This window comes from Moschus berezovskii, chromosome 2 (genome assembly GCF_049115385.1).
Source record: "Moschus berezovskii isolate FMDL1 chromosome 2, NW_MosBer_1.0, whole genome shotgun sequence".
NCBI lineage: Eukaryota > Metazoa > Chordata > Mammalia > Artiodactyla > Moschidae > Moschus > Moschus berezovskii.
Window position 1 is genome coordinate 15615773 of NC_142461.1, and position 20921 is coordinate 15636693.

General features: G+C 50.7%; 1 protein-coding gene across 2 annotated transcripts in view; it reads right to left on the bottom strand.

The window, feature by feature from the left end:
• The window catches only part of TRIM62 (tripartite motif containing 62), a 38995-nt gene extending 23485 nt beyond the window's left edge, over window positions 1-15510 (bottom strand). The window contains exons 1-2 of one of the 2 annotated variants that reach the window (XM_055398250.2): window positions 15264-15510; window positions 14309-14833 (exon numbers count right to left, since the gene is read on the bottom strand). In XM_055398250.2, coding sequence (XP_055254225.1) covers window positions 14309-14716 — 408 coding nt within the window. In that variant the 5' untranslated portion in view covers window positions 14717-14833; window positions 15264-15510. Of the gene's footprint in view, window positions 1-9245; window positions 9315-14308; window positions 14834-15263 lie in introns of those variants that run through there. The other variant, XM_088844754.1, reaches the window with a different exon arrangement.
• Window positions 15511-20921: the final 5411 nt, after the last annotated feature.

A 20921-nucleotide genomic window follows, 5' to 3' on the forward strand; every position in this document is an offset into this window, starting at 1 on the left:
TAGCTTGTATGGGGTCATCTAATCCTCCCAATAAGCCTGAAGTAGGCATTGTTATTATCTCCATTCTCCAATGGAGAAACTGGTACAGAGAGGCCAAGAAACTGGCCCCCAAACTTACAGCTAAGCATGGAAGGGTAGTGCCAGAATTGGAATTCAGAAAGTCTAGTTCTGGAGACCATGATCATGACACCAGGTGACAAATTTTCTTCAGTAATGAACAACAACAAAAATCCATGAAAGACAACATGTCAAAATTTTAAAGGACAGGATCATTATGACTAATTTTTCCTTTGCCTCTGGTTCCAATATGGCTCAGTAAGACATGGCTAGTCATCTTGTCTCTATTTACAAATCTGATATTTTGTTCATGCAGTTTTGGGGGCATTAATTTTGATTTTTAAAAATTTCATTAAGAATTATTCATCTTGATTACTGAGTTTTGGGGCATCTGCTTCAGCTTTGTGCGTGAAGCAAGTGTCTCAGTGCCCTCATGCTCGTCCCACCGCTGTCTCCACCATCCTGCCCCCATCAATCCCAGCCAGCCATAGCGGTCTTCTTCCTGTTCCAGCCCTGTGACTGCACTTGCGGCTTCCTCTCCCTGGTGCACTTCACTCTCAGATCCACACCCACTGCCCACCGCCCATTCCTCTATAGCATTAACGTAACAACTCAGATGCTGCCTCCTCTGAGAGGTCTTGCCTCACCAGCCCATGCACAGTGGCATCCCTTCCACCCTCCATCACATCCTGTTTCATGGTCTCCATGACCTTGCTTATTTATCTGACAGTGTGTTTACTGTTCCTCTCCTCCACTGGAATATGAGTTTTAGGAGGGCAAGAATCTTGACGGACATGTTCACTGTTCTATCCCCAGTGCTGAGAATAGTGCCCATCACACAGTAGGGCCTCAATAATTATTTGTCAAATGAATGAATGGGGCATAGAGATGGATGGTTCCCAGTGAGTGTGTGCGTGCCAAGTCGCTTCAGTCATGTCCTACTCTTGTGCGACCCTATGGACTGCAGCCTGTCAGGCTCCTCTGTCCATGGGATTCTCCAGGCAAGAATACTGGAGTGGGTTGCCATGCCCTCCTCCAGGGGATCTTCCCGACCCAAGGATCGAACTTGTGTCTCTTATGTCTACCTGCATTGGCAGGTGGGTTCTTCACCACTAGCGCCACCTGGGAAGCCCTGGCTCCCAGTACTTCTGGACATTTAGTCCATAGTATCACAGCTGGTTGTTCTGGCTGTCCTTCATCCATCCCCATGCAAGGCAGGCCTACCCTACCATTTTCTATCTCCCCTGCACCCATCAATGGTCTGGCATTGAAATGGGACTCCAAGAAGTTTTCTTTGGGAGTGAATCTCTATGGAAACAGCCTCTGGCCTGGGCTCTCTAGTCAGCCTGGGGTGTGAGTGGTGCCAGGGAGCTGACTTACCTGTTCACCCCCACCTCCTGTTCACCTGTCTCGTCAGAGCAGGGAGAGCTCTTGAAAACATCTAATCCAACTAATTTTACAGGCTAGATAGCAACGTGAGAAAATGGTCACAATGACATGTTAAGGGAAGCATGTAGAAAACAAAATGATCTGTGCTTACTATCCCTTATTCACTCAACAAATATTTATTGCACAATTATGAGTCCCTTATACTGCAAGGAGATCCAACCAGTCCATTCTAAAGGAGATCAGTCCTGGATGTTCATTGGAGGGACTGATGCTAAAGCTGAAACTGCATGCGACGAGTTGACTCACTGGAAAAGACTCTGATGCTGGGAAAGGTTGGGGGCAGGAGGAGAAGGGGATGACGGAGAATGAGATGGCTGGATGGCATCACCGACTCTGTGGACATGAGTTTGAGTGTACTCCGGGAGTTGGTGATGGACAGGGAGGCCTGGCGTGCTGTGATTCATGGGGTCGCAGAGAGTCGGACACGACTGAGCGACTGAACTGAACTGAACTGATGATGTACAAGGCAGTGTGAGGCATTGGGGACACAGCAGGGAACCAGACAGACATAGTCCCTACTGATAGGGATCTTCCAGTCTAGAGGGGAAGACAGATAATATTGTTGTTTAGTTATTAAGTCATGTCTGACTCTTTTGTGACCCCATGGACTGTAGCCCTCCAAGCTCCTCTGTCCATGGGTTTTCCCAGGCAGGAATACTGAAGTGGGTTGCCATTTTCTTCTCCAGGGGATCTTCCTGACCCAGGAATTGAACCTGAATCTCCTGCATTGGTAGGCAGATTATTTACCACTGAGCCACCAGGGAAGCCTTCAGATAGTTATCCATTATGTTCTATGACATGGACAGAGGAGCCAGGCGGGCTATGGTCCATAGGGTCACAAAGAGTCAGGCATGACTGAAGCAGCTTAGCATGCACATATGGTCTGTGCTCTAGAGAAAATAAAGCCATGTAGGATGGGTGATGAATTCAGTAGGGTGTCAGAGAAGGCTTCTCTATGGAGAGCACACCTCAGATGACAGGTGAAGGATGAAGAGGACCCAGCCTTGAATATCCAAGTTAGATAGGAAACTCGGAATAGCTAGTTTTATGGGAGTAGAGAGCTTTCACAGATATAAAGACTGGAACTCTAGTACTATCTCAGGCCACAAGGCAACCAGAAAGATGGATATGACAGGCCGAAACCTGTGAAACAGAAAGAAGCAGCAGCCTGGGTCCCTGATGGGGTAGCCACACCATTACTGCACTCAGTGATGTGCTAGGAAGTTTGCCCTCTGGAAAAAAAGATAAATGGCCTCAGTTTGTAGTGCTGGCCAATTTCCATGGTGTAAAGACTCCCTCAAAGCCAATTTCAAGCTCTCCAAGTGAGGTCATCAGACGCAGAGCTGAGACAAGATTTGCACAGTTAGTTCTCAGTAACTGGGGCAAGTTGGCCCTGGCAGACCATTGCCTGGGCTCCTTTCCTATAGACCTGTTTTACGTGGAAGAGAAATACACCCTCATCTAATTTCAGTTACTTTGGGCAGCTCTCTATTAGGGCAGCTATTAGGAATAGCTTCTCATGCATCTGAGCCACTGAAATAGACAGATCACGGTCACCGAAGAATAGAGAATGACTGCTCCTCCCTGACGGCCTCGGGTCTGCCCAGCTTGGGACAGTCTGCTTGAGATGCAGAGTTTGAGGAGATGGACCAAATGCTACAACTCTCTCCCTTGGTGGCCCTCATAGACCCAACCACTCAGGCGGTTCTTCAGATTCCCTGAGAAAACTGCCCTGGAGGCCACGTTCTTCACATTGCTCAGGGCACACCAGGGACATGGCCAAATTCCTCTCTGCTTTCAGGGTCAGGGAACAACAGGATCCCAGGAGCAATGGAACACTCATTCGTCCATTCCACAAACATGTGCTGAGTGAGGCCTCTGTGGGCCTCACATGCTGCCGTGTCAGTGACAGGGAGAAGGATGGGGGCGAGTCCAAACCCATGAAGCCTCAGGAGGTGTGTAGATGGGCTGGGTGGGTCGGTGGGAGACAGGGACAGAGACATTTACATCACAGTGAAAGCTGGAATAGTGATATGGCACCCCAAAACTGCCCTTCCTCTCATGTTCCCCATCTCTGTGCAGGGAACACCCCCTACCCCTGCTGCTACCCAAGCCAGAAATCTAGGAGTCACCCTTGACATGGCCCAGTCACCAATCCAATCAGTCATCAGGCTTGCCCTAGAATCTGTCCTCTCCTCTCTATGCCCTGGTTCAGTTTTATCACTTCTTTTCTGGACCCTGGCTCCAGGTTCCTCCCTGCCCCACAGAGCAGCTGGGATGATAGTTCTCCAGGATGGATGTGTTCCTGCATCTCCTCCCCAGGTCCCTCTGCAGGATTTCCACATTGTCTAGGGAGAAGAGGGCATCCTAGGTGGCTCCGTGGTAAAGAATCCATCTGCCAATGCAGGAGCTAAAGAGACAATGGTTCAATCCCTGGGTCGATAAGATCTCCTGGAGTAGGAATGGCAACCCACTCCAGTATTCTTGCCTGCAAAATTCCATGGACAGAGGAACCTGGCTATAGTCCATGGAGTTGTCAAGAGCTGGACGCGGCTGAGTGACTGAGCACACAAATACGCTGGAGAAAAGGGCACCAAGTCTGAGTGAGGCATTCAAGGCCCTTCAGTATTGACCCCAGATTTCTTCTCCAGCCCTTTCTCTTCATCCAGGCCTAACATTCAAAGCAGTAGCTGCTAGTCACACATGGTTACTTAAATTCAAATGAAATAAAATAAAATTGAAATTCAGTTCCTAAGCTGTACTGAGTTGGACCATAAATAAGGCTGAATGCCAAAGAATTGATGCTTTTGAACTGTGGTGCTGGAGAAAACTCTTGAGTCCCTTGGAAAGCAAGGAGATCAAATCAGTCAACCCTAAAGGAAATCAACCTTGAATATTCATTGGAAGGACTGATGCTGACGCTCCAATCCTTTGGCCACCTGATGTGAAGCGCCGATTCACTGGAAAAGACCCTGATGCTTGGCAAGATTGAAGGCAGGAGGAGAAGGCAGGAGAAGATGAGATGGTTGGATGACATCACTAACTCAATGGACATGAGTTTGAGCAAGCTCTGGGAGTTGGTGATGGACAGGGAAGCCTAGTGTACTGCATTCCATGAGGTTGCAAAGAGCTGAACACAACTGAGCAACTGAAAAACAACAGCTATACTAGAGTGAACATTTCAAGTGCTCAACAGCCACAGGTGACTGGTGGCTATGGTATCAGATGGCGCAGATGCAGGACACTTCCATTATTCCAGAAAGTTCTACTGGACAGTGCTGCTATAGATGCATGAAGCAACTTGCAGTGCCCTCCACCAGGCCTTTACACATGCTGTTCCCTCTGTCTGGAAGGCTCAGCTACATGGTTTTCTCTACTTGTTAGACTAGTGCTTATCTCAGAAGACCTAGATCAGACGTCACCTCCACTGAGAATCCATATCTTAACTCCCATTCTGTCATCAGACAATCCCCTGTGTGCAGAGCCTTCCCTCACACTATCTGGCACATGCTGCATCTTAACAGCAAGGTTACCTGTCAGTCTTCCCCATGAGGTATAGGCTCTTAGGCCAGGGACTGTGTCTGAGAGAGTTTCACACCCTCAGTACCTAGGAGAGGGCCAGGCACAGAGTTTACATCATGAATCTGCCCTGGGGAGAGGCTCGGCTGGGTCAGGGCTCACCTCTGAAAGGGTGGGAAGAGTCCCCAGGCAGGCAGCTCTCCTCAGGTGGGCTACAGATCCTGAGGGAACAGCTAAGTTAGGAGAAACAAAATGTAGAACCCACAGAGCAGGACTCGGAGGCAGCCTGGGCTTTGTTACTCAGCCTGCCTTCCCTCCTTCCAGGCCTGGGATCAGACCTGACCCCCTGGGTTAGGAGACCAACTTTGTCATCCACTAGCTGTGTGATCTTGGGCAGGTACCCTAACCTCTCTGGGCCCCAGTCCCTCATCTGAGAAATGGGGATAACAATATCTCCTTACGGTGGAGAGCCTGGCATACACTGGGTGCTTGGGAGGCAGGCAGGCCACCGTGTCCCATGTGAGGTTCCTGGGTCACTTCTCCATGTCCCTCTGGTTTGCTGTGTCAGGCCCCTCCTTTCCTCCTCAGATGGCCAGAATGGGAAGGGGCCCCAGGGACCATCTAGTCCAGCCATCTGGATTTCTAGAACAGGGAACTGAGGTCCAAGAAAAAGGGACTGAGTGGCCCATGGCCACACAGCTTGACAGAGAACCCACTGGGAAATCTCCCAGCAGATGTCAGACAGGAAACAGGAAGTTGCTGATAAACTCCTAAGTGATAGAGCTGACTGTGAGGAAGGACACGGGCCCTCCTGGAGGCTTAGAACTGGGTCTGGAGGTGGTGTGGTCTAGGTGTGAATTTCACAGGCAGCGTGTCACTTACTTCTCACAACAACCTCATCAGATTAGTGCCTTTGTCACCTCAGTCTCTCAGAGGGGGAAACAGAGTCTCAGAGAGGTCAGGCAGTGTGCCAAAGGTGACAGAGCTTGTAAGAATCAGGAGTGGGGATCTGAGTGACTCCAAAATCCGTGTTGAAAACCACTCGGTCCCTCTATCAGCAATACAGCAAACACGTCTGGGCACCCACGGTCAGGCTTTGGGCCAGTCACTCCAGGGGCCTGGGAGGCTGCAGGCAGCCCTTACCCTTGAGAGTTTGCAGTGTGTAGGAGAGGCAGAAATAGAAACAGGTAGACTGCAAGGGAGAACAGGATAAACATGGAGGGAACACCTAGGAACCCGGCTGTGTTTGTGACTCCCTCCCACCTCAGTTGCCAAGTCTATAAAGTACAGCTAATGACAGCACCGGCTCTGCGGTTGTTGTGAGGATTAGGTGACTTAATACAGGACCTGTCTGGAGGCCCAGGAAGTGCTCAGTCACTCGTAGTTGTCATTATCATCTCAATAATTATAATTGTATGTGAAATAGGGAGTTTCTTAGAGAGAGTTTATTTCTGACAGAAAGATCTGGAAAGATGGATGGATGACTGGGCAGGGTCCCTTCTAGTCTCCAGGGTGGGGCCAGAGCATTCCAGGTGGAGAGAACTGGTCGGGTAGGGGCACTCCTGGTGTGTGCAGGAAGTGAGGGGCAGTTGGGGGTGGCCGGAGCCAGGTATGTGGGTGGAGTCCCAAGCTGGAAAGGCCAGTGGGACTGGCTGGAATGAGGGCAGCAGGGGGTGGGGTAGAGTTGACCTTGGAGGTCAGCCTAGGGGAGCTGGACTCTGCAGGCCCCATCATTGCTGGGGCAGAACAGGAATGGGGGTGGGGAGTGGGGGGATGCCCTCCTGAGGGCAGAGCCGCTGGAGAGGGGGCAGAGTCAGGGCTGGTGCAGACCTAAGCACACAATTATGCAAATATGTCAGTTGAGAGAATCTGAGGCTCCTGCGTGCACAGAGAGGCCAGGCCTGGGGTAGCAGCTGAGGGGGAGGACAGAGAGCCAGGGCTCACAGGCCCCCAAGGCCAGACCTCCCTTCCTGCAAGGCTGTCCCTCCTCCAGCCCAGAGGACAAAACTGCCAGAAGCCATCTCCATCATCTTCAGAGACCCTCTCACCCGTGTCACCATTCTGTCCGGTGACAGCATGAACTTGGGTGTCAGAAAAACCTGGTTTCAAATCCTGGCTGCATGCCTTTGGGTAGATCACATCTTCCCCTCTCAGAGCCTTATCTATAAAATGAGGACCAGAGCCACTTGGTGGGGGATGTGATGAGGATAAAATGAGATGAGACCCTTGAAAGGGCCCAGCGTGGCGTGGCTCACGATAGGTACTCAAGACCCCTCGGTGCTCAAGACTCCTCCCCTCCTCCGCACCCAGTCCTGCCTTCTCTTCCCTCCGCTGGCCCAAAGCTGCCCCAGATCTTCACAGGGCAAACTGAACTGGCCTCTTCTCTCCCTTCCCCCAGGTCTCTCTTCTACTTGCAGACCCCCAATGCTCCTGTTTCTTCTGTCAGACCTGAACCCTGATGCATCTTCTCGGCCTCTGAGCCCGCCCTGTCCACGTTGAGCCTCAGGGTCTCTGGCAGGGCAGCACCGCGTGACTGTGCCCCCTCTTCCAGGCTGCCCATCAGGCTCACCCACACACCGCCCCTTAAGGCACACTGACCAGGCCAGCCTCGTCTGCTCTAGCCTGTTTCTAGTTCCCCTGCATCTCCAGGATCAAGTCCACGCTCCTTGGGTAGGGGTGGCACATTCAAGCCCCTTTCCCACTCTTCGCCCTCCAGTCACAATGAACCGCCGGCTCACCTTCATGCCTGTCCCTGGCTGACTCAGATCATCATCTGAGTCCAAGTTCTGGCTTCAGCAACACGTACTGGTTGCGTGGCCTTAGGCACAACGTCTGAGCCTCAGTTTCCTCATGTGAAAAATGGGGCAATGAGACCTGTCTCCTAGGGCTGCTGTGAGGGTGAAACAAGAACGGGTATCTGCCCCCGGCATTCTGCACATGGGACCATGGGTGTTGTTTTTCCCTCTGTAGTGTCTCCTCTCTCTGCTCTCAAGACCCAGTTGTCAGCTGGGGAACCTGGCCAATCCTCAGTTGTGGCCACGGGAGCCTAGGACATGACCCGGCAGCTTATGGGCCTGTCTCCCAAGAACCACAGCAGGGCCAAGCTTATCTTGCTCTCTCCTGGGCCCAGGACCTGGCCTTCAGTGAGCCAGCGGAGGAGTGTCAACTGAGTAAATTGACTAAATCTCTGAATCCAAGAAGGACACCATCTCCACATCCTTGACAACCACCCCCGTGTTCAAACAGAATTCAAGGCCCAGAAAGTAAATGATGCTGTGAGAACAGCACTGGACTGAGATTCCAGGGAGCTGGGCTCTGGACCAAACTTGGGCAAGTCAGTTTCCCCATTTGCACAGAGGGGAGAGGATGGAAGCGGATGGTTTCTGAGGTCTCGTTTGGATGTTCCCTGAGGCAGTTAGGGTGGTGTTGGTGAGGGGGAAGAATTCTGAGTCAGACAGACCAGAGTCTGACCCAGCTATGCCTCCTACTTGCAGCGTGATCTTGGGCAAGTTACTGAGCCTCTCAGCCTCATTGTCTTCACCTGTGAAATGGGGCTGATCCTAGTCCCACTCGGGGAGCAGGGAAAAGAAAAAGGGTTTCTGTGAGGATTCAAGGCCCGTAAGAGCACCTGGCACGTAACAATAGTCCAATACACTCTGGCTCATGTTTTATAGGGTTGTCATTGTTTCTCTTGTCACTTCCTACTGGATCCTTTCCTCTCTAGAAAATAAACATCCTGGGGTCCCCAGCTTCCATTCTGAGTTTCAGCCCCGTGACCTGTGCTCAGCCAAGTTGTTCCGGATGAACTGGGCTTTTCCTGGCTGCCCACACATACCTGTGAAGAGGGAAGTAGAGATGCCAACTGCGGCCATGGGTCTGACTCACTGGCAGCCTTGCCCCCGTGGAGCCTGCTTTGTGCACACAAGTCCTGCCCTCTCCTGCAAAAAGTAATAGCAGAGGCCACTTCCCCCGGACTCAGACAGCCCGGCTGTCCATAGTAGCAAATAAAGTACCTTCACACCAGTTGTCTCTGGATAGGCAGCAACTCGCTCTCCCTCTTTATGTTTTGTTCTGATTTCCACTTCCGAGGTTGGGAGAGGGTGCAGAGAAGGCAGCACCCTCTGCTCAGCTGGAAGAAGCCAGCGTCAGGATTTTAATTCAGTCCCTCAGCTCTGTTCTTTCCCCGTGTGGCCGCCTCGGGGGTCTCTGGAGCCCCATGCCCAACTTCTCAGGGCTCCCATCCAAGGATGATCCACTGCTGTCTCCCTTGGCATGAAGGAGGCGTTGGGAAAGGCTCCAGTGGTCACATGAGACCTGGAGGGGGTGGCTGGGACTGCATCCAACCCCTTGCCTGGAGGTTAGGAAGCTGAGATGGCCAGAGAGCCGGATGCTGTGCCCAAGTACGATGACATTCAGCACCTGCCCTTGGAGCATCAGCTGGCATGGGCAGACAGTGTCCGGAGCCTGACCCTGTACACTTGAACTACAAAGACAGGCAGGGTGCGGGGGAGACAGCCACCCGGCCCTGAGAGGCAGCTCAGAGGCTATGCATGGTCCACTCAGCCAGGCTTCAAATTCTGTCCCTGCTGTTTACCAGCTGGGTGACCAAACAAGTCACTGAATTCCTCTGAGCCTCTGTTTCCTTATCTGTAAAAAGAGTAAATTACAGTACCCACTTGACAGGGTGTTATGAAAAACATTAGATGAAAAAAAAATTAAATGAGTCAGTACACGAAAAGTGCTTAGCACATTCTTGGGCAGTGGACTAGGACTCAGTAATAGTGACTGAGAAGCCCCAAACCCTTCTGAGATGGTGGCTCCTTCCCTCCACTTTGCTCTGTGGTCCAGTGCTCAGCAGTGAAAAAAAAGGGAAGGCAAACACACGCACACACACACACACAGTTTACATGACAAAATTTCTGTAGAACTGTAAATAAATCTTTAAGAAAAAAATCCTCTTTTTCCATGGGGTGGGACTATGAGGGGATTTTAAGTTTTACATTATATAGCTCTGTTTCTTATGTTAATTTTATCCTCAGAAAAAATAAGGATATTTAAAAATTGCTACTGCCAACTGTGTGCCAAGCACAGTGTCAGGCACTTTTGATACAACCTCCTTCTTACAACATCCTTGCCATGATGGTCATATTATCCCCATGTTAGCAGGTGGAGGCTTAGAGAAGGGAAGTGACCAGATCAAGGACACACAGCTTATCGGTGATGATGCCAGGATCTGACCCCAGTATTGGAATCTGGGGTACAAAGCCATTCTACTTGGCAGGTCAGGGAAAGCTTCATGGAGGAGGGGCTATTTTAGCTGAGCCTGGAAAGCTGAGTGGGACTTCTCCAGGCCTGGGTTCTCAGCCTGGTGTCCCTAGGGGACATTTGATGAAGCCTGAAGGCATTTTTGGCTGTCAGAGCTTGGGATGGGTCATGCTACTAGCAGCCAGTGGGTGGAGGCCAGGGATGCTACTAAACAGCCCACAGTGCACAGGACTGCCTTGCATAACGTAGACTCGCGTGTGTGCGTGCTCAGTCACTCAGTTGTGTCCAGCTCTTTGTGATACCATGGACTGTAGTCTGTCAGGTTCCTCTGTCCATGGGATCTCCCAGCAAGAATGGGGTAGGTTGCCATTTCCTTCTTCAGGGGATCTTCCTGACCCAGGAAACCAACTTGCCTCTCCTGCATCATCCTACATCGGCAGGCAGATTCTTTACCACTGTGCCACCTGGGAAGCACTGCGTAACATAGACTTATCTGGCCCCAAATCTTAATAGTGCCAAGGATGATGTAACATACTAGAACTGTCATTTATTGAGTGCTTACTATGTGTCAAGTGCAGTACCAACTTCTGGCCAATGTCATCTTATTGAATTCAACCCCATTATTCCCATGCTGTGAAGGAGGTTCCTGAGGCTCAGAGATGATAAGGAACTTTCCTAAGGTCACACAGTCAGAAATGGTACTGCTGACTTGGAGCTGCTTGAGTACAAAGCCAGAGCCCTTTACCTCTCTGCTTTGCTGCCTCTAGGATTTATAATAAATGAAAACAGCTCCAGGCTAACTGTTAGGAGGAGTGAGGGCTGTGAGGAGACTCCCGCTCAGCCAGGAGTAGCCTCTTCTGGCCTCAAGGCCTTGGGAAAGGGGAGGATCCTCTCCTCCCTGCTCTGCCATTTCCCCATCTGTCAAAGGAAGTTTGTACCAGATGATCTCCAAGGCCCTGCTGGCTCGGAGTCTGTTGTTCTCCAGGAGAGGGGCCCAGCCCAGGCCTCAGGAGCCCTGGGGACAAGCCACCAGCTGCTGGGAGAGGAGGGGGTGTGACAGGCAAGCCCAGTCTCATTTCCAGTGCATAAATAGCTAATGAGCCCCACTTCCCCATGAACAGAGGGGGAGTCACGGGGGTGGGGAGTGGCTTGAGCCTCACCCAGCAGCTTACTTCTCCACGGGGGAGGATGTTTCTCTGCCACTTTCTTGCCATGCCCAAAGGAGGTACCAAAACAAGGCCTCCTTCTCAGGTGAGAGGCAGGTCTGGGCAATCGCCCAGCTGGGCACTTGAGGTCTCATAGGTAGAAGGAGAAAGGATGGAAGCGCGTGCTGACCCAGCCCCTAACCTGTGCCAGGCATCTCAATAGCAGATTCATTTCAGGTCAGTCTCATGAAAATCCTGGTAGGAAAGAATCATTCTGATGCCAGTTTCCAGGCGAGAGCCTGGAGGCTTCCGCGAAGAGATGTGCCAATTAGACAGACAGGGCTGAACGAAGGTTTGGAACCTAAATGTGACCGACCCCAGGACAGTACACTAGAGGGTGAGTGAGTAGCAGTCTTATTCTTCTTTTCACCCAAGAATGACAGTGTTTCAATAAACATTTGGAGAAAATATATGTTCATTTTCTCCTGCCTGCCCCAGGTCATGGAACAGATGACAAAACCCCACAACACCATAATTTGGATTTGCTGGTTTGCAGATAGGGGTTTCTAATGTTGGAAGGCACAGTTCTCCCTAGCTAGAAAGTCAGACAGGGAGAGGAGGGGCTGAGCGGCAGGGATGGGATCTGGCTAGGGTCAGGCTGAGCTTTCTAGGCCCGTTCTCTCACTGTCTGACAGTGTGACTTTGGGTATGTTGCATCACCTCTCTGGACCTGTCTCCACATCTACATAATGAAGAGGATGGACAGATGGTTTCAGACAGAGTCCCTCCACTCTCTTACTACCTGTGCCCAGTCCTGTCCAAGCTTCTCTCCTTCTCCCTGTTTATGTGACTTCATAGACGGGGATATGGAGACACCAGAGCCTGGCACAAGGGGCTCTGGAAGTAGAGGGCCAATGCCATCCTTGTGCCAGCTCCCAGAGCCCCCAGCCCTTGCTCTCCATCCCCAAACAGCCAAACTGAAAGGGAATCAGCAGAACAAGGAGCAGATGAGGTGAACACAGGATCATTTCTCCTAGGGCAAGGGTATCTGCTGATGCAGGTTGGCTCACAGAGACTCAGGCATAAGGGGGGTGACCCTCTACAACAGGGAAAATAGTCATTTAGCTCCTGCTTAAGGAGTCAAAAACCTTCTGATTCCAAAGGTTCTATAGTCTGGGCCAACTTAGGTCAGGGCTGGTCATTCATTCAACCTTTACTGATGTGCGCTGTGAGCCAGGCCTTGTGCCGGACTTTAGGTCCACAGACATGATGACTAAGAGACTGTCCCATCTCTTGGTGACTGTGTACTAGTCTGGTATCCTGAGGCCAAAGACACAAGGTTTGCTAGATTTAAACGGTTTAGCTTGAGAAAGAGATTCCAGGCTCACAAAAGCTTGGGAATCATTTTATTAAACACAGCAAGATGGGTTTCTTTGCTACAAGATTTCTCCAAGCCTTTATTATGCAAATGTACACTGAGAATTCTCCAAGGAGGGTATAGAGAATGTACTTTATTTCCTAATTATAGCTAATCTTGGAACACTATTTTAATATTTATTTTTATTTATTTATTTGGTTATGCCAGGTCTCAGTTATGGGATGCGGGATCTTTAGTTGCAGCAATGCAAACTCTTGGTTGCAGAGTGTGGGCTCTAGTTCCCTGACCAGGGATCAACCCCAGCCCCCTGCCTTGGAAGTGTGGAGTCTTAGCCACTGGATCATCAGAGAAGTTCCTGGAACACTAGTTTTTAAAAATATTATACTTATTAACAAATGCTAATGCTATTGTTTTGGAGTTTAGAGAAGGCTTACACAGAGAGGGCATTTGGGCAGGGCTTTGAGAGTTGAACAGGAGTTGGTCAGAGAGGATGGGAAGGCTGCAGGGAGATCAATTACAGTCCGAGGCTGACTATGATCAGGTTACCCTGCATGTACTGTTTCACATAGTCCTCAAGGTCCTGATGTGGGAGACAGGGCTAAAGAGGTCACTAAAAGTCCCTGGAAACTCCTAGAGGTCCACTCTCTCTCTTTTCTTGAATCACCTCAGCTCAGGGTCTTATTACCCAAATCTTGAGTCTATAAGTCCTATCCTAACTCTCAATTAGCCTCTACTGTAATTTCAGCTCAGAATGATTTTTACAGTAACTGAACTTGATCCCAGCTTTAGACCCTCACACACCTTGCCCTAGCCCCTGGCACCCAAATCCACTCTCTCAGCAGTTTGCTGACCCTCATTTAGACCCTCTCTTAGATTTAACCCTAACCTGCCCAGAGTGATCTAGCCCAGGGACTGATCCCCCGGTCCTGATGCATACTTGATTGAACCCCCAAGGACATCATGCCCCAAAGCCTGCAGCTCAGCTACAATGTCTAGTCCAGACTCATCCTCGGACGGCGGCCCCAACCCCTGTCCAGTCCTGACTTTGTTCACATCCCCTACCTGTGTCTTTGTCCCCAGCTCAGTTCTGAACCATTCTTAACGCGGGCCCTGTCTCCAGGTCCCATTCTAGGACCTCCCATAGTGGCCCTGCCCTTGCCCAGCTCTGATTCGGCCGCGTCCCTAACCTTGCCCCAGTCAGTACAGCTCTGATCCTATTTGTCCCCCGCGTCGCACTCCACTGTGCCCTCTCCCCGGCCGTGGACCCACCCTCCGCTTCAGTTCTGAGACCCAGCCTGGCGAACCCGGCTCAAGGCCCCACCCTCAACACCGCCTCCTCGCCGAGGCCCCGCCCCGTTCTAATTCTGATAGGGTCCTGACCCTGCCGGCGGCCCCGCCCTATGGCAATTCTGACTGGGCCCTGCCCGCGAGGTCCAGCCCTGACCCCGCCCCCGGCCCCGCCCCGGCCCCGCCCCAGGCCGAGCGAGCAGCTCACCTGCAACTCCTCGAAGGCATCATCGATGCCGGTGACCTGGTGCTGCTCGTGTAGCGCGGGTTCATCGCAAAAGAAGCAGAGCAGTGCGCGGTCCGTGAGGCAGAAGAGCTTGACCTTGTCGTGCGCCTGGCAGGGTCGCGCGGCCCGGCGCGCGTTGAGGATGGCGTCCAGCGGGAAGGCGCTGTAGCGCTCCACGATGTTGGCCAGCTTGAGGCTGGGCGCGAGCGCGGGCTCCGCAAACGTGCGCCGGCACTCGGGGCAGTCGCGGGCGCCCTGCGCCTCCTGCCTCACCCAGTGCTCGGTGATGCAGCGGCGGCAGAAGTAGTGCTCGCAGCCCAGGCTCACCGGGTCCTGGTAGATGCTCAGACAGATGGAGCAAAGCAGCTCGTCCTTGAGACTGCATGCCATGGCGCCAGGGGCGGTGGAGAGGGTCCCCCGAGATGCAGGGGGCGGCGGGGAGACCGCGGCGCTGTCGGGGGCAGCTCCTGGGAATGGGTGCCAGGAGCAGGCCCGGAGAAGCAGGAGCTACAAGAGAAGGAAGAGGTGTTGTCCGGGAGCGGGGTAATGCGAGTAAGAGGTCCGGGGTAGAGACTATCCGAGAAGAGAGCCCAGGAGGGTGGTCTCGAGGTAGTGGATGACCCGGAGCGATGGGTGCTGGAGGGAGGGGGCCGTGGGTGTCTGGGGGAGGGTGCTCCCAGCAAGAAGCGTCTAGGGAAAGGGGAAGTCCCGAGGGATGGGTGCTGGAAGAAGAGGATCAGGGAAGGGGGCGGAGGCCTTGGGGGGCTGTAATACCAGGATGGGTGCGGTGGGGGGAGGGGGAGAAGCTGGGGATGGGGAATTCTCGGGGAGAGGGAAGAGCCGCCCCTCGGCTGTGCCTGGCAGAGGAGAGGAGGGGTGTGAGCAAGCTCAGCTGCTCGATCCCGGCCCCAAGACCCGTCCCCGCGCGGCCTCTTACCCTCGCCGGCTCAGAGGCCACTGCTTCGGTCCCAGCGCAGCCTCTCAACCCGGAACCAGCCGAGCCAAAGCTGCCGGCGGCCTCGGCTCCCTCCCCGCCCCCGCGGGCGGGGACCCAGTGACTCCGCCCTCGCGGCGGGCGGGGGAGAGGAGGGGCAGGGCTGGGACTCCAGCCCGAGAAACCCCTCCCCGCCCCCACCTTTCTCCAGCTCCCTGGGGTGCGAAAGCCAGCTGTTCCTTCAGGGTCTGCACTTGGAACAACATCCAGGTCTCGCTTGGCGTCCCTGCGGCGGAGGTGGGGCTGGGGGTGGTGGAGGCGGGAGAAGTGGGCCCGCTAATTTGAGAGGATAAGGAGTACATGATCTTTTTGGATCATCTGTTTAATCTGCGTAGAATACAACTTTTGCATAAAATGTAAAGATAAAACTCGAGAAATACCCTGCTTGCTTAGAGCAAGGACCCTCACACTTCTAAGCCCTGGGGTCCCATTTCCTCTTCACTTTCTTAAGCAGTGCTAGTGGCGGAAGTTGGAAAGTCCTGGCCCTGACTAATATCTGACCCGAGGAGTTGTCTCCACTCAGCAAGCATTTCTGGAGTGCTATAGTATGAGTGGTGTATTATGGAGAGGGAGAAAGAGTAATAGGAGACCTGGTCTGCATGCCAGATGGAGAGGGGATAAGGGATTTCAAGGCAGAGGGGGCAGCATGTGCAGGAGCATGGAGGTGTGAAAGGGGAGGAAAATTTTGGGGAAGTGTGAGTGGTTCTCTACTGTTGGGGTTGGGGTGGAAAAGGGGCTAGAGTGAGGTGGAGGGTGTTGAGGGTCTTGCTGAAAGATTTCCTGAAAGCATTGAGCTTTCAAGCAGGGGACTGACCTGGTCTGATGTGGGTTTCAGGAAGTCACGGTGATGCTTATTATCCCATCGGCAAGATGAAAGCAGACTTGCTGATTTGTCCGCACACGTGCAGTGCTCTGTGGACAGTGAAGGTGTGTAGCTCAATAAAAGATGTGGATTTCAAGAAGAGATACTGGGCAGCAGTAGATTAATGGTGTCATAGTGCCTGCAGGTGATGAGACCTGAACTGGCGCCATGACAGTGGGTAAGGAGAGAAAGACAGGATACTGAAGGTATAGACACTCTGAAATTTTGTAATGGATTGAATCTGGAGTGAGAAAGAAGGAGGCATGAAGGTGGCTCCCCCCAGTTTCTGGCTCCTTCAGCAGCGTCTTCACTGGAGTTAAACTTTATCAAAGCACAATTTAAGAAAAAGCTTGCTATTTATGTGTCCTCCATCACATCATTACGTGGTTTCTTGTCTCCATCATTGCCAGAAATAAGTTGATAGCTCGTGTAACAACTATTCATGGATTTTTCCTTGCAGTCAGAGCCCTGATTTTGTTCAAGTGGCCCCCCGCTTCCCCATGTGACCAAGGGTTGGCTGACCCCGGTCCAGCTCTAGGAATAAGTCCTGTTCAGTCCAAATCCATCATGATAGTTACAGTCCTCTTGCCAGTGATGGCTTAGGTTTGGACAGATGATGCAGGTCTGGCCTTAGATACCAGAGGGGAATCTTGTGGCAAGGAGACAGCTTCTGCAAAGGGTCTCTTCCCTATCAAAACCAGTCTGCCCCTTTTGCTGGATATACTTGTATGTGTTTGGTGGTGATACTTGGAATTGCTCCCAGTCAGGATGCAGCCAATACATGACAGAGGCAGGGAGAGTCCTGGGGAAGAGGAGCTGGTGCGCTGATGGAGAGTCTAAACTTTTGGATATATGAGATGGTCCGTCTTATTGCTTAAGCAGGTTTAACAGCACTGTGCTTTCTCTTGGCAAACAAAGAATCCCAAATGATACACTGATATGCACCTTCACTTTTTTTACAAAGAGGGCAGGGTCTAAATTATTGAAGCATTTGAAATGAAAAAAGGCTTGATGATGGATGAAGCAGTGGGCTTCATTTATTCAACATGTAATCCATCCTCCTCTTCACTAGCAATATAGTAGCTGGAGAAAGGATGAGTCTGCTAGGTACCACATTTTCCAGCTGCTCTTGTAGCTGAGTGTGGTTTTGTGACTAAATCCTTTGTAATAAAATGCAATAGAAATAATCCTAAGGCACATGCTTATCTGTGTTCCATTTCCTCCTCCCTCATGGTGTTTCAGATGGTAAAGAATCTGCCTGCAATGCAGGAGACCTGGGTTCGATCCCTGGGTTGGGAGGATCCCCCAGAGAAGGAGATGGCAACCCACTCCAGTATTCTTGTCTGGAGAACCCCATGGACAGAGGAGACTGGTGGGCTCCATGGAGTTGCAAAGAGTCAGACATGACTGAGCAACTAACACTTTGACTTTTCACATTGAAACATAGACGTGTAAGGAACCCAGCTTCAGTAATGCTTCAATGAGGCTGGCAGAGCAAGGATGAGGAAGGAACCTGGGTTCCTGAATGACTGCATGGAGTGGACCACCCACCAAAGTGGACTAGAGAGTGAGAAGTAGACTTCCTTTTTCTTAAAGCCTTTGCATTTGGGACTCTGTTGAGGCAGCTTAGTCTACCCCATGCTACTCTATAGTTGTTTTTAGAAGAGGCTTTGGTACTACTTTATGCTATTGTCTAAATCTTTTCAATTGCCAACATCCGCTGGATCATGGAGAAAGCAAGAGAGTTCCAGAAAAACATCTATTTCTGCTTCATTGACTATGCCAAAGCCTTTGACTGTGTGGATCACAATAAACTGTGGAACATTCTGAAAGAGATGGGAATACCTGACCACCTGACCTGCCTCTTGAGAAACCTATATGCAGGTCAGGAAGCAACAGTCAGAACTGTACATGGAACAACAGACTGGTTCCAAATAGGAAAAGGAGTACGTCAAGGCTGTATATTGTCGCCCTGCTTATTTAACTTATATGCAGAGTACATCATGAGGAATACTGGGCTGGAAGAAGCACAAGCTGGAATCAAGATTGCTGGGAGAAATATCAATAACCTCAGATATGCAGATGACACCACCCTTATGGCAGAAAGTGAAGAGGAACTCAAAAGCCTCTTGATGAAAGTGAAAGAGGAGAGTGAAAAAATTGGCTTGAAGCTCAACATTCAGAAAACAAAGATCATGGCATCTGGTCCCATCACTTCATGGGAAATAGATGGGGAAACAGTGGAAACAGTGTCAGACTTTATTTTTTTGGGCTCCAAAATCACTGCAGATGCTGATTGCAGCCATGAAATTAAAAGACACTTACTCCTTGGAAGGAAAGTTATGACCAACCTAGATAGTATATTAAAAAGCAGAGATATTACTTTGCCAACCAAAGTCCGTCTAGTCAAGGCTATGGTTTTTCCCGTGGTCATGTATGGATGTGAGAGTTGGACTATGAAAAAGGCTGATCACCGAAGAATTGATGCTTTTGAACTGTGGTGCTGGAGAAGACTCTTGAGAGTCCCTTATACTGCAAGGAGATCCAACCAGTCCATTCTGAAGATCAGTCCTGGGTGTTCATTGGAAGGACTGATGCTAAAGCTGAAACTGCAATACTTTGGCCACCTCATGCGACGAGTTGACTCACTGGAAAAGACTCTGATGCTGGGAAAGGTTGGGGGCAGGAGGAGAAGGGGACGACAGAGAATGAGATGGCTGGATGGCATCACCGACTCTGTGGACATGAGTTTGAGTGAACTCCGGGAGTTGGTGATGGACAGGGAGGCCTGGCGTGCTGTGATTCATGGGGTTGCAGAGAGTCGAACACGACTGAGTGACTGAACTGAACTGAAATCTTTTCAATAGCTAAGTTCCTCTTAATCTAGCACCAATCTCTTCTAAAGAGTATCCGTTCCGTTCCGTCGCTCAGTCGTGTCCGACTCTATGCGACCCCGTGGACTGTAGCCTACCAGGCTTCTCCGTCCATGGGATTCTCCAGGCAAGAATACTGGAGTGGGTTACCGTTTCCCTCTCCTGGGGGTCTTCCCGACCCAGGGATCGAACCCGGGTCTCCCGCATTGGAGGCAGACGCTTTAACCTCTGAGCCACCAGGGAAGCCCTAATCTAAAGAGTATAGAACATGGTTTTCTCTGGCTGAAAGTTGCAATCTCTTAGACCCATCACAATTCTTTCCAGCTTTCCATCTTTTTGCCCTTCGAGTTGTTGTTCTTCTGAATTTACCCCCATTTCCACTAAGATACTGGGCACTACACTCCTGCAGACTGTTAGTTATATTTGTTGGGCAGGTCATTGCTCTTTCTGGATATGTTTCTCCAACCTGATGTGGCTGAGAGGTCAACCAAGACTTTGTGATCCTGACTGCAGGGTATGCCACCCACTTCTATTCATACTCTAAAGAATAATATCAGGAGTTAAAAAAATTTTTTACACTGTCCAAGAGATGTTGTTGAGTGATTTAAAAAAAAGGGAGAAGGAGACCCCATACACACAGATACACAGACATGGGCACATGCAGTCCTACGCATGCTCACAGGCATTATTTGTATAGCAAAAATCTGTAGACCACTATAGCAATCCTAACTGTGTTTACATGTAGGCTGAGGGGGGACTTTAATTATGACACTGTACAGCTCTGTTTGCTTATTGTTTAGTTTTATAATCAGAAAAAAGATTTGCAATAGAGTAGAAATCAGCATAACATTGTAAATCAACTATACTTCAATAAAAAAAGACACAGTTGATTCTCATTTTCATGGCTTCTGTATTTGCAAATTCGCCTACCCCTCAAATTTACTTATAACCCCCACTCCCCAATCAACACTTGAGGTGTTTTCATTGTCATTTGTGGACATACACAGGCCCAGGGTAGCGAACATTTAGATTGTCTGATACACAGCAGAGGTGGAACCAGTCTTCTTTTTTCAGCTCTCATACTATCAACTTTTCATGATCTTTTCAGTGCCACTTTCTCCCTCATTTTGGGGGCTTTGATTGGTGATGTTGCTGTTTTAAAATAACTCCCAAGTACGGCACTAAAGGGCTGTCTCGTGCTCCCAAGTGCACCACTGCTGTGATGGGCCTTGGGGGTTGAAGGCAGCTGGGGGAGTGTGTTTGATAAGCTTCATTCAGGAATAAGTTATAGTGCTGTTGGCCATGAGTTCAACATTAATGAATCAACAACATATATTAAATAAGGCGTTTTTAAACAGAAACACACTTAAAACAAGGCTATGTATTGATTGGCTGACAAAAATGCGGCCAGAGACTCCCAGGAACCTGCCTCTGTATTTCCTCAAGGAGCAATGGTTTAATAGTCCCTATTTCAGTCGCTGCAGCAACTTAGTGGAACATAACTATGTGAATGTCAAGAGTCGCTTGTACTTAAAGTTGTGTCTAACAGCAGTCATCAATAGGAGGTACCAAACTCCATGCCCCTTTCCCTCCAGGTAACATTGGCTTGAGGACTTCCCCAGTGGCTCAGCAGTAAAGAATCTGCCTGCAAAGTGGGAGATGAAGGTTTGATCCCTGGGTTGAGATCTGAAGGAGGAAATGGCAACCCACTTCAGCATGCTTGCTGGAAAAATCCCAGGGACAGAGGAGCCTGGTGGGCTGTAGTCCATGGGGTCGGACATGCCTGAGCTCCAGGGCACAGAGAATGTGTAGCTCACAAAGCAGCATTGACTCAGGTCTGTCAAAGGGGAGCGGCAAGAGGATGAG